Here is a 14,062-nt window from a genome sequence, read left to right on the forward strand (position 1 = left end):
TCTTAGTACAAGTAAACTATTGTGAATGACAGGTCAATAAAACTGTAAAACACGGTCAACACTGAGGGCTTGAAGAGAGAAGGAAGCAGGAGCAGAGAGAAACCAGAGGCACTGGCATTTGTGGAGGTTACATAATTTCATGGTCAAATTGACAAGTAAGTGCAGGAGTGGAGTCTAGCCTGTCGATCAGGTCACAGCCTGATGAAGCCTCCTTTTGGGCATGGCGTTCTCATGAGGATTCTGGGAACTTCTCTCTCTCTTCCTTCATCTTCCTGTCGACAAGCCATGCAGAGACTTGTGGAGACCTGTTTCACCTTCCTGTTGAAGAGCCACACTCAGAGAGCTGGAGACGCACGCCAGCACTGAGATGCTTCCACTGGCCTATCATTACACGTGGCTGTGCGAGTCTGAAGAGGGAATTATGGACTAGTACCAGACTTAAGGACTTGATCTGGATTTCCTGGGATGCTTTCTTAATATGCAATTACTCTTTGATTAGCTCTTTCTTACACGTGTCTGTGTCAACGAATTAGTTTCTCTAGTCTACCCAGCCTAACACAGGATTCAAGCTTAAAACACTGCACACTACCACGTTCAATTCTGACAACATTCAACTGAGCAGCTAAAGGAAGTACAGAAAATATTCAGGATGAATGGCTGGAAGAAGGTACAGTACTATTTGAAAAAGGGTGAGGTCCTAAATATAGCACAGACATTTAAATGGGAATTAAAATACAATTACAAAAATGTCAAGACCATCTTTTGGTGCTACAGTGGCTGCGATGAAAAACAACCTACAATTCAAAGCTGACATTTGCTTCAACAAGTTCCTTATTACAGACAAAGAGAAGGTAAGTTTCCTGGAGAAAGCACTGCATGATGAGTTTTCAAGATGATATAATTACTGGTTCTTTGAAAAAACACAAACAAGATTTCACTTAAAATGTAATACACACACAATAACGTAGGTACTCAAAAATGAAAAATTGAAAATACACACTATTCTCCCTTTATAAGTCATCCTTTCTCTAGAAGGTTTATTTTCTATGATTAGCTCAACAGTAGCTAGTTGTGACTGATTGTTTGATACTTATCTATAGCACAACTTGTTGAAACTTTTGCCTGTTATTTTTTAAGTTATGTGTTTAATAAGTAGAAGGTAAAGAAAGCTCTGTGTTTAATAACTATAAGTTAAAGAAAAGGCAAAAACAAATCAAGTTTTATAAATAGCCTGGAGAAGACCGTCTTGGAGGAATTCAACTAGCTAGACTACAATAGTGGCTAGGTTTGACAAAAATGAGAGACATTTTTGTTCTTGCTGACTGTTCAAATTGTGCTCTCCTCAAATTATGTGTCAACTTGGCTAGGCCATGCTTCTCATATTATGCACTTATCCTCCATTCGTGATATAATTATCCTACATAAATAGGATAATTGCAAATCCTAACAGCCTATGTTAATAAGGCAAGATTTGTAGCAGTTATGCTCATGAGACAGGATATAATTTACAGGATTAAGCTGTATTTAGAGTCAATCTCTTTTGAGAGAGAAAATACATGTTACAGAAAGCAGAGAGGGGCACACTGACACCAACAATGGAGAAGCAAGAAGGAGCAGGTCCCGTGGACCCAGAATGGCTGTATGGACGATCTCCTAGACCGAAGAGATAGCACTGTAGTCAAACCAGATGTTGGGGCAGAGAAACGCAGCAGTAGAACCAGAGACAGCCACAGAGGGCTTGCTGACAGGAAGGCCTCTGGGCACTTCCTGGTGGGCCTCAAGGGTTTTGTAACGAGCACAAGTTGGAGAGGACAAGCCAAGGAGCAGGCAGGGGTCTGCCTCTGGACCCACGTGAGGAGAAGTGTCCTGACGAAGACCTATGTCTTGAGTTATTTACCATGCTCAAATGTAAACTGCTGCTTCCCTAAGAAAACTCATCATTGCGAGTACTCTCTCTGAGTTCTGTTGGGCACGGCAATGAGTTAGTGAACCTAGCAGAGAAGTAGACAAGTGCTGCGGAGGAATGGTTGGTGTCAGAATTGGTAATGTCAAGAGGTGTGCCTGAGCTCCCCCTCACGGGAATCATTCTTCGGCTGTTGATCTTGAGTTTTTCTTATTAAAGGAGGCCAGGTATTCCCCCCACGCCCCATGCCATTTCTATAATAACAAAAGCTGGAGAGAAGAAGTTGATCACAAGAATCAGCTTTGGGCTGATGGGTATTCTCTCTCCTTGTGAAGTTAGAGGAGATCTGATGCCTCTGTCATTTTTACACGAACTTTCTTAGTCTACTGAGGCATAAGCCAAGCCAACAGTAAGTCACCACACTATCCTTCTGAGTTACTTATCTTATGGCAATATAGTAAAGTCTTTGAGAAAAGGGGATTAGTATCCATGCTAAACACTTACCAATGTTTTGGTGTAACCTGACTCAAACTGATAACTTCATCGAGGATTTCATTTTTAGCTTTTTCAAACAGTTCATTCTAGAAACACAGACACAGATAAGTAAGGATTTCATAGAATAATAAGTTACTCAGCTAAAATGTTCACCTACCCTGGAATTAAGGCCTTGGACTGACTAGTTGGCAAGATTTACAGGTCTGAAGCATGGGCAGTAAACAGCACATTTTCACCTCTAGTTTCTCTTAGGAATACCATTATCCAGACAAGTACTAAAGAACTAACTCAAATTATCTGCTTTATTCAATTTTAAATGCCATTTTTACAGGATATTTGTACATGTAACACTTTCAAATAATGTTATGTGAAAGCATCAATGTGCACATTTAATTTTAGTGTACTTCTAAGTTAATGCTATATTACAATTTCAGATCAAGGATAAACCAAGATTTAGTTTTCACGAAATTATAATTCCTAATAATACTGGTAAGAAAAGGTTAAAAGCTGATTATCATTTAAAATATTTTATTTACATAAAAACATTAATTCTGTTAAGAATTTTAAGAAAACTTCATTATCTCAAAAATTTCTGCTAACCTATAATTCCTCATTATTTTTCCATGTTACTTAAACAATTTAAATTATTGCAGCAAAGTTAACTGCTCTTAGAAGTATATCCTTGCAGCTGTAAATTGGTGCTCATGGTGAAAACCTAAACAATTCAATTTACCAGGTGTGGTAGGTAGTTTACTGTGCCAATCTTGCCGATAAACACATGTGGGGTTAATTGAAGGGCGGAGGGATAAATGGCTCAGTGAGCCTTGCCTTTCTAGTTCTCGGGTCTCTTGCTTTCTGATGGTCAAACCAGGGTGCAGCTGCCTTAGCAAATTCTCTGCTTTGGCTGGCAAGGCTCACTTCCTGCAAGACATCCCTGAGGAGAAGCCACATGGACCTACCCTGAAGCAGCCCTGGGTGCTGGAGCAGCCATGTGGAGACCCCTGCCAGCACTGAGATGCTTACATGTTCACTGATTCGGCTTTCCTTCTGCAGTCGGCACCATTGCGTCTGTTTTGTGAGATGGAGGAGGACTTTGTGAATTGGTGTTGGACGTATGGGTTAATGTTGGACTTGTGGACTTGGGCAGCACTAGGTTGGGATGCTTTCTTGATGTTCACTTAATCTTTATATGAAACTCTGTCTTATACACGAGTTTCTGGGGATTTATTTCTCTAAAGTACCCAGACTAACACACTAGGCTTCTCTTGGCAATATAAATTCTGTGAAAACATGTATTAGAGTAAGATACATAGAAAATCTATCAGACACACAAACATTACCCGGTCAAGTTCTCGCAGACGAGGGTAGTTATTTTTCCACTCAGTTTCGAGGTTAAAACGTGTTGCTGAGGAAGAAGGAAGAACATTCAAATTTGACAATCTCGTGTTTCAGACAGAGCAGAAAAAGGGTCTTACGTATCTTCTGAGGGCCTACCTAAGCCTTCTTTGTATTCTGGGCTCTCAATATTCTGAATTTCATTCTTTCAATGGCTTTCGAATCTCTTTAACTGTAGCGGCATGTATAAATTTTCAATCACAAAACACACGGCCGAGGCAATTCAGCACGGCTGTTAAGAACACGGTCTCCAGAGCTGCACTGCAAAGATTCAAACGCTAGGTCTGTTCTCCACTTTCTGGATGAGTCTGGGTTGCTACTTGAGTAAGTTACTCTGTGCCCGTGCTTCCTCTTTAGGAAAATGTAAATAACACCTTAAAACAATCCTAAGGGGCTACATGGATCCCCCACACGGGAAAAGCAAAGGAGAACATATTCTCAGCTACAGAAGCAAAAGACCCGGATCAGGTCAGTGGGAGGGTCAGGAAGTAGTACAATGTAACTGTAATACAGTGTGCTCTGTACCCACCCATTTCCTCTCTCTACCTCAAAGCAAATGAAACTTCACTGCCATGCAGTCAGCGCTGAGTCACAGTGACCCCCTGTGATACTGTAACTGTTCACTGGAGTAGAAAGCCCAGTCTACACATAGTACAGAATGACTCTGTAGTTTAGCATTCCCAGACACTACTGCAAACTTCCCTAGTCCGGTTAATCTCCCACTGTCTGACAAGCAGTGTTAGCTGAGAAAGGAAAAATTCTGTTCTATTAAGACCCCAGCTGATTTGCGACCTTCCATTCTCCACCTGCCACCTAGCAGTAAATGACCTGGGATGCCTTCGTCAAAGAAAGAGCGCAAAGGATCTGATCGATTCCAGAGTGCCAGCTCGTAAAACACACAAATGTGTTTGCTTTAAAAACTTGACCTACCTTTGAAACTATCAGCTTGTTGTTCAACTGACTCTCGTACCATTTTCCAAAAGCAGTCTGAAACGGCAAGGCTTAAATTTCTTGTAGTCACTTGGTGTGCCTTTAGCATGCTTGTCCTGTTAAAAAAAATACCAAAAGCTAAAGTGTGTAAAAATAGCAAAAGATATGGTTAATTTTGTGAATCTGTTACCTGAAAATAGCCACATACACACCTTATAGCTGCCCAACCGAACTTTGTGCAACGAAGAAATTGCTCTCTATTTGTACTGTCCAGTTTGGTGGCCATGAGCCACAGTTCAAGGGCCTAGTTAGGCTCAGGAACTGATTTTGTAGTTTAAACACTGAATATTTAAATAATCACATGGGCCTAATGACTACTCCTTGGGAAAGCCCACTTCTACATCCTTGTCAGCCCTTCCGAGTAAGTTACACAGAGACAATCTGCTTCACAGGAATGACTTTGATTTACTGCACACATCTGGAAGCAAACACATTTTTCTGTTCCAATCAACTGTCTCCCTATATACAATTTCACATAAACCAATTCCTTTCAGCTTCTCTGGCACTATATTTTCCTATCATATCCCCTTTTGAGTGCCCTGCCTCCTCTTCGTCTTAAAAATATTCACACATATTTAAGAATGTAAAAGTTGGGGGTGTTTGTTTCTCAGGTTCCTTCGTAGGTAAAACAAGGAAAGGTCTGTTTTATCTTTGAAGTGCTCATCCTTTGGCCAACATCTGTGGGTAGGTTTCGTGTGGTAACTTGCTCCCAATTCTGTCTAAGAGTGTGTGAGGACTTGCTTATTAGATCCAGGTCACAATCATTTAGTGAAACATTTTAAAAATTCAACATAAATGATAACTGTGAAACACAAGCTTTAAATGAAAATAGTTTCCTTTATGCTTTATTTTCATGGTAAAAACCATTAAATATAAAGCAAGACACGTACTTTAAGAGTTTGGAGTTCTGGAAAAACTCTTCTTCATATTCTTTTATAGCTTCAATGCTTTCTGAGCTGTTTCCTAGGGAAAGGGAAAGGCCACATTTTCATATATAAAACTAATCTTTATTATTTGAAAACAATGCAAAGAACAACAATGAAAATCCATCTTGCATACCTTTTCCTGTTACAACCGCAAAATAACCCAGAGCTTTCATTGGGAAGAGCTTTCCTTCAATTATCTGCTGAATCTATTTTAAAAAGGAGGAAAAATAAGTATAAGGTATAGACTTCCACAATTTTTAAAAACAACAATTTAAAAAGCAAAATTTTAATGACGCTGTACATGTGTGCTTAGTAACATATACCAATTTGTACAAAAGCATTTAAAGTGCATTTCAATTGGCATTTAAGGAAAAAACATATATTTAAATGTTACTACATTGCAAAGTGTATTATTAAGACAGATGAACTATAATTATGACGTGGAATCATGTATAGTGCTGTGGAATCAGAAAGTACTCAGTTTGAATCAGAATCTCTGCTCTTCCACTTACTAGCTATGCAGCCTAAATAAGCTACTTCCCTTTTTCCTAACGGTTGTTTAGAAGAGTCTCTGAGATAACCTGGATTCTTAGCACAGTGGATACTCCAAAGCACTCAAAAAACCCAACAAACCACCCCCCTGGTAGCTGTTGTTACTAGCTCCAGATCTATCATTTGCATATAATGTAAAAGCCCTTCAGATTAATATCTGGTTAAGAAGATCTCCTCTAAGACAAACTATATCCCTAAGCAAACACTCAATTTCTGAAATAAAAAGGACTGAAATAGGCTTCATTTTCTGGGGTCTGGTGGCAGCATTACGGAAGACAGCAACAGACACCTCTTCTGTTTACAAAGCTTACTCAGCTCATCTTCCCGCCAGATTAAGTGATGTCAGCTCGCTGAAGCTGGTGCCTGGCCCATTGGCGTTATCAGCATCAACCAGAAAGATGCACGGGATTCATCATGCCTATAAAATTTATAGATGATCCCCAAAACATAAATACTGTGGAATTTCCTTTGTGGGCTCTCTCTCCCTTGCCTCTAACCCCTTCTTGTACCTGAAGAAATGCCAGTGGCTTTTTCTCGCATGCCCCTTCCTGACTCCACCATCCCTTTCCAGGCAGGCTCCCCAAGGAGCAGCAGCATCACTCGTTTAACTCTTTCCTAACCAGACTCTGTTGTAGTCTGTTAGTGGGTCTGTATTAAACCTAATTTTTCTTCCTTTCTGTAATAGCAGCTACCATGGTCTCTTTACCTCTTAAGTTAGCTAATTCTCTGGTTTTGGACAAAGGGCCAGCCCTAACCTTTCCTTACGCAGCCATCCTAAACCTCGTTCACCTCTTTTCTTTGGATTTCCTGCTCCCCACAAACCTCACCTCCCTCCGTAAATCTATTAATTCAAGGTCTCGCTCTGTCTCCGAAAGACTTTACACATTTGTACTTCAAAGAAATATACTCACTCTCTCAGGAGCAAGAAGGAAACGAAAAGAAGAAAACAGACAGGGCAGGTGCTCACAGAAATGGGCTGTGTCTCTTCTCTGCCCTGCTCTGTAACAGGACCATTTTACAGCTGGCAAAGCGGAGGCCATCAGATTATGCACAAAAATGAACAAATATGCTTTGAAAGATCTTTCTGAAATGCTGACCCATGACTGGGGCTTAGGACTTTGACTAGTAAGCAATTCCCCACACTGATACAGTCAGAAAACTTTCTGTAAAGAAGAGTGAATTGTACAAGGAATGTGATTTATGCCGAGCCACAGCTTCTCTTTTCTGTAATTTTGTTACATGAGTGTGCCTACAAGACCAGTCTCAGAAACCCACAACAGGGGCAGCTGCATTCTGTTGTCCAGGGTCACCGTGGGTTGGAATCAACTCAATGAAAGTGGGTTTAGATTTTGAAGTGAGTCTTTATACACACTCACTGGACTTAGAGGTGGTTTTAGGAACCCTTGACACAGAAGCACTGTGTCCCAGGAAGTGTAATGTGAAAAGATGGGAAAATTTAAGCAGTAACACCAGTCATGGGAGTATTTATAGCCTGAAATTGTTAATTTATAGGGAGAATGATATGAGGGGGCTTTCAAATTGGTAAGGAAAAATGGGATGACAAAGCAACAAAATTTTTCCATAAATTTTTGAAGACATCTAATAATATTAGATGACAGTAAACTTATGTGCCAAGCTCTAGTTCAATTACTTTACAATATATTTAGCTCATTAAATCCGCATAAGCTATGAGATGGTACCCATTGGTATCTTCATTGCCACAAGAGGATGCTAATGTACTAAACATTAAGTAACCTGCCAACGCTACACGGCTAGCCTATGGCAGGGCCAAATTTCAAATCAACACATGGCTAAACTTTTCTGTCAACAGAACCATGACTCTGCCTTTACAACGACATTGTGAGCATACCTTGCCCCAAGATCTGCAAGTCAGACTGAAGTTGGGATTAAAGAGCAATGTTGCCACAGAGTTCAACAAAATAATGCTCAACAACATGATCCATTAGTACCAGGGACACTGACCCTTATGTCACAGTTCATGGAAAGTCAGAAATAAAAATGGCCCCGGAGATCAACTAGCGCAGGGTCAGCGAGCTGAGGCTCTCCAGTGCTTTGTGGCTCTTTCAGTATGACGTGTGGCTCTGAGGTAACATGGAAAATGAAAATAAAACTATCATAGTTTCATTCAAAGGATATTTATTCATGGAATGCTTGCTTCATTTGTTGTAAAAATAAACTGATGGTTCTCGAGTAATTTTGAATTGTGAGGAACAGGATTGGCTCTCAAAAGTTTGCCGACCCTGAACTAGACTAATGGGATGGAGTCTGCATTGACTAGTTTCTGATGAGTGATGAGATTTGCCCAAGGATATACAGCTAGTTGGTGGTAAAACACAGATAAGAATACTGAGGCCTAATTCCCAATCCAATGCTTTTTCTGCTATAAAAATGTACAATGCTATCTTTCACTAGAGGTGAAATTTTCTACAACAAAATGGCCTCGGTAAAGGGTCCAAGAGGATTGCATAGTGTCACTAGTTTATACTAAATTTATGCATATCAACTTAAAAAAAGATAAAACACCCAAACTCCCCAAATACTATGAAATCACTATATTGAACTAATGAGCATATGCCAACATCCCAAATTATCTAAATTAGCGCAAGCAATATTTGCAGTCAAGATGTTTAGGAAGGAAATGAATTATAACGATGGCATTTTATTTAATGCCCCAAATTTGCACTTAAATACAAAACTGCACTTAACCTCAAGTTCTAATACTTCAACAGGAACCAAGCAAAATCTCGATACTGCTTTCTGACACAACATACCATTCCTTTTTTCTTTTCCCCGTCCCATCTGGAGCTTGGGCAAAGAGCCTGACGTCAGAATAAAGAGCTTGCCCTTACCCTGTTTGGACTAGCCACATTCTTCTCTGCCAGGTCTACTTTGGTCAAGACAAATATTGTCCTTCTTCCATGAGGATCCATTTGACTGACCAAGTCTGTCACGATACTGCGTTCAGCATCCACAGAGCCGTCTGAAAAACACGGAGGAGTGACACTGTAATAAGTGCAAAGTTACTCTGGGAAACTCAGTACGAGCTCCAGCCTTGCATTTAGAAACCACCTCAGCTTCAATTCTATTCACGAATGAAACGGATGAGAAAGAAGAGGCAGCAACAGCACCTACACAAGTACACGTTCGGGAGAAAGCTCAGATTGCTACAGAAGGGAATATATCACCGGTGAGTTTCTTGTGACCTTCGCTGCAATGGAAGCTTATGAAGTGATTCTTGTCACATACCATTCCTTTAAAAAATTCATATATAGACATCTGGTGTAAATTTTTTACTAAGAGGATAAATGTCAACCCAAGAGGCAAGCGAATTTTGGGAATAATGAGGGCAACAAATGTATAGATGTGCTTTACATAATTGATCTATGTATTGTGATGAATTGTATGAGCCCCAATAAATTGATTAAAAAAAAACAACAACCACACATTAGCCACACTTTATAATAAATATGACACTCTATGTTCTTATAAAAGTAATATTTGTATTCTATCTTATAGGGTCACTATGAATAGAAGGATTCAATTACAGTTCATACGTATATCTATTTTTATACTTGAGTGTAATGTATAAACATATATGTAATAAATATTTATATATACATATGTATATATATCCTATATATGTTAGTGTGATTAAGCCACAAATGCCTCAAGAAATAGCAATTAATTCAAACTGTCAATATTTGCCTTAATAGAATACAAATATTTTGTTCTATATATATACATGTATGTGTGTCTATCTGTAATAATAAATGTTAACGCTAGTGCCACTGGAAAAAAAAAAAAAAGAGGATAAATGTCAGGGTTAAGTGTGGGGAAATGCAACTCGGAGCCATCTCAAGATTAGTCTTAGCCTAAACAACACAAAACAACCCCAAGCCAGTTCTCGGGAAAGGCAGAGGCCGCTCAATATGCAGACTGCCCTAAGGACACAGCACCATGACTATTCAGGACCTATTGAAGTCACTGCTCCCATACTGCATTGCAGTAAGGTATCTGGTGGGACAATCTGTATTGTAAAGAGCTTTTTAAAACTGCCTTCAAAATAACCAGGCAAAATCAAGAGCAGGCACCTGTGATGAGATTTACCTTGAATACAGAGTATGATGGCGTTAGGGTTCTGCATGTATGCTTTGCTGATACTGAAGATGGTTTCCTTGGTGTCCGGAGCCATGCCTGATGTCACAGTCTTAAAGAAAAATGTTTGAAATGTCATTATAAATGCTTCCCACAATATGAATAAATAAAACATGTTCATATCTACTCACATTAATCACACCGGGTAAGTCAACAAGCACCATCCTCTGTAGTCCAGGGCCTTTTACATTTAAAGATATTGTCTACTCCAGAACACAAGTGGGGCAAAAAAAGACAAAAAAACAAAACACACTTGATCGAGAGGCATTCACAGTTTTCTGGTGACATGTATTCTGAAACATCTTTATCTCATTTCTTCCGCTATGGTACTCAAAATACTACTTTCTAATCTGAGAAGTAAGTATTGCTAGGGGAGGGGTGGAATGTGAAGAAAGGCACAGAATTATACCTAATCCAGTGACCTAAACCTCTACTAATATTTTAATTAAAAAGTACTTGGAATGTTAAAATAAAAGAACAAAACACGGTACCAGCATAGCTGCAGTCATCAATACCAACCCCAAGACTTGTTTGAAACCACACACGGAGGGTAGTCAGGAAAGCCACTGACTGAATCGCAGCCCTTACCTCAGGACTAACAGTAGCACCGTCTTTCACATTTTTCCTCATGCGGATTTCTATTTCATGTCTCAGTGCTGCAAGCTATAACAGAAAACAAAGTCCCAAGAAAAGTTTTGGTTCACAAATACTGCTTTGCCTTATAGTTATTCAATTTATAAAGTTACCAAGAAATAGCAGGCAGTTTTTAAAAGACAATATAACATTTTTGCTTTTCTACTTACATCTTCCTCTTTGGTGAGATCAAACTCCCGAGAACTATCCTTAAACAAGGCCACGTGATGAGGACCTTCGCTGAGAGTTACCTGAAATTAGTAAAACATTATGCAATCAAAATGAAGGTGAATTCCCACTGCCCGCACACACCCCACACAGGGCTGCATGGTACACAAATTAGTGTCGTTTCACGCTGATATGAGTGGCACCCCTGGAGTTGTCAACATCGTAGGATGGAAAGTACAATGATGTTTTCATATGTACTGCTCACACATTCAAATACGTGATGCCCCCTACAAGTTCACTGCTACGTGAAATAATACAAATTTTCGATGTGCTATGATCTACAAAGCTGCTGCCCTCCCAACGGAACACCATGCATAAAACCACCCCTCTAACTCTAAACTTAAAGAAAATCTTGCATCTAACTTCAAACAGGCACTTACTAGGTAAATGGCCATTTATTTACCATCTATTCAATTGAGAGCCAGCTATGGAGAGACCTATCAACAACATCATGACAAAGAAAGAGGAGTGAAGTTGTCACAAGATTCCATTTTACTTGGATCCATAATCAACCCTCATGGAAGCAGCAGTCAAGTTATCAAACGGTTTATTACACTTAGCAAATATGCGGCACACGATCTATTTAAAGTGTTAAAGAGCCAAGATGTAACTTTGAAGACTAACGTGCACCTGCCCAAGCCATGGGATTTTTAATCACGTCATATGCTGGGCCAGAACACGAAGACTGGGAAGAACCGATGCCTTCAATTACAGTGTCAGAGAAGAGGACTGAATATGGCAGGAGCTTCCAGGAGAACTAACAAAGCTGTCACAGAAAAAGCAGAGTTCCTTAGCAGCAAGCAAGCAATGCACGCTGGACTTGTTATTAGGAGGGACCAGTGCCTGGAGGACATCACACCTGGTACAGTGGAAAGTCAGCAAAAAGGAGGAAGACCCACAATGGGACGGACTGGCCCAGGCTGCAACAACGCGCTTCAAACACAGCGATGGCTGAGGATCGGCTAGGACCGGGCACGGTTTCATTCAGGGTACGAATCAGAACTGACCCCACAGCACCGAAGAAGAACCTCATCTTTCTGGCGTCCTGTGCTTTCAGCCATCTGACAATTCTGGCTTGATGCTCTGGCAGCTCCCCGATGCAGTCATTTTTCATTATCAATAGCAGACTCACTTGAGTGTGATATTAATGATGTGCAACACTCTCCACAGTTTTGGATCACTGTTTCTTCAGAATGGGCAGTTATGGATCTTTTCAGTTGGTTGCCTATGCAGCTCTCTTTGAGATTTCTTGGTATAGATAAGAGAGTACTTACTTCTAATGTTATATCTGCCCACTGAAACACCTCAACTAGTATTCCATCAATTCCTGGAGACCTCTTTTTGCAGTTTAGCTTGGACTTCTTTCCTCAGTACCATTGGTTCTTGATCATACACTACCTCCTGAAATGGCTGAATGCTCACCAATTCTTCTTGGTACAGTGACTGTATTCTTTTCATCTTTGGGTGCATCCTGCACCGTTCAATATTTTGTCCACAGAATCCTTCAATATCACAGCTTGAGGCTCGAAGTTTTTCTTCAGTTCTTTGAACTTGAGAAATGCTAAGTGTACCCTTTCCTTTGCTTTTCTAACTTTAGGGTCTTAGACGCCTCTAAAAATTCTGCGCTGCAGTCCAGATTTCCTCGCTGTATAAATGAAAGCCTGTGTAATGGCCACTAAGCCCGTGAACTGCTTCTCCCCTTCCCTTTCACCCTCCGCCTACTCCTCATTCCGCTGTGGATGCACATTCCTCTTCGGTATTTGATGACTGGACTGCCACCCAGCGATCCCAGGGACTTTTTACTTGCTATTCCTTCTGAATGGTACATTCTTGCCCCCAGATATCCACATTCCTACCTCATTGTCTGCCAAGACCTAGTTCCGATATGACCTTCTCAGTGTGGCGGACCTACATTGGGTCCGACTCCACGTGCACAACATGGACCACCTTCTAGCATATTCTGTATCACATTCCATCCTCTGTAACGTACTACTGAATTGAGCAAATCTGTTGCAAACGACCTTTAAAGTGGAGAGCACAGATGTCACTTTGAGGACTAAGTTGCACTTGACCCAAACGGCGGCATTTTCAATCTCCTCACATGCATGTGAAAGCTGGACAAGGAATTAGGAAGGTTGGGGAAAAATTGACAAATTGGAACGCTCAAGCAAGCTGCCTCCCTATGCCTAGTGCCAAGCAGCCAAGCAGAGGAGCCGAGAGAGGCGGGGTGCGGCAGGGAAGGAGAGGAGAGGTGCGAAGGGAAGCGAGAGCTCTGGCTTGGTGCAGAGGGTTTCTCAGCCAAGGATATGCAACAGTTCTGCATCCCACCCCTCCCAACACACACCACCCTGCCTATCTGCGGTGAAAAATGGACACCCACCCTCCCTCTAGCTCAACAGTTGAGGCCTATGTGTATAGAATGTTCATATCAAAGATGGTGCTGGCAAAGACTGTCAACTATAGCATGGATAGCAGAAGAACAAACAGATTTGTCTTGGAAGAAGTGTACCAGAATGTCCCTTCAGGTGAGGATGGCAAGACTTTATCTCACGTACTTTGGACATGTTTATCAGGAAAGATCTGTCCCTGCAAAGGACATCGTGCTTCGTGAAGCAGAGGGTCAGCAAAAGAGGAAGACACAACTCGAAGGAATGACACAACGGAAGGAATGACACAACGGCTCCAACAACGGGCTCAAACACCGCAACAACTAAGAGAATGCTGCAGACCCGGGTTGCTGTGAAGTGGCAATGAATTAGCAACA

General features: G+C 40.8%; 1 protein-coding gene across 4 annotated transcripts in view; it reads right to left on the minus strand.

Annotated features, from left to right (window-relative positions):
• The window catches only part of OPA1 (OPA1 mitochondrial dynamin like GTPase), a 91,227-nt gene that overhangs the window by 45,806 nt on the left and 31,359 nt on the right, over positions 1–14,062 (minus strand). For all 4 annotated transcript variants that reach the window (XM_004712285.2, XM_004712290.2, XM_004712286.3 and 1 more), the window contains 10 exons: positions 11,241–11,321; positions 11,026–11,100; positions 10,569–10,640; positions 10,390–10,489; positions 9,132–9,262; positions 5,843–5,915; positions 5,674–5,746; positions 4,724–4,839; positions 3,739–3,803; positions 2,408–2,484 (listed from right to left, as the gene is read on the minus strand). In XM_004712285.2, the coding sequence (XP_004712342.1) occupies positions 2,408–2,484; positions 3,739–3,803; positions 4,724–4,839; positions 5,674–5,746; positions 5,843–5,915; positions 9,132–9,262; positions 10,390–10,489; positions 10,569–10,640; positions 11,026–11,100; positions 11,241–11,321 (863 nt within the window). The remainder of the gene's footprint in view (positions 1–2,407; positions 2,485–3,738; positions 3,804–4,723; positions 4,840–5,673; positions 5,747–5,842; positions 5,916–9,131; positions 9,263–10,389; positions 10,490–10,568; positions 10,641–11,025; positions 11,101–11,240; positions 11,322–14,062) is intronic.

The sequence above is a fragment of the Echinops telfairi genome, unplaced genomic scaffold (genome assembly GCF_000313985.2).
Source record: "Echinops telfairi isolate 266 unplaced genomic scaffold, ASM31398v2 ScPeMD7_17;HRSCAF=63, whole genome shotgun sequence".
Classification (NCBI taxonomy): domain Eukaryota; kingdom Metazoa; phylum Chordata; class Mammalia; order Afrosoricida; family Tenrecidae; genus Echinops; species Echinops telfairi.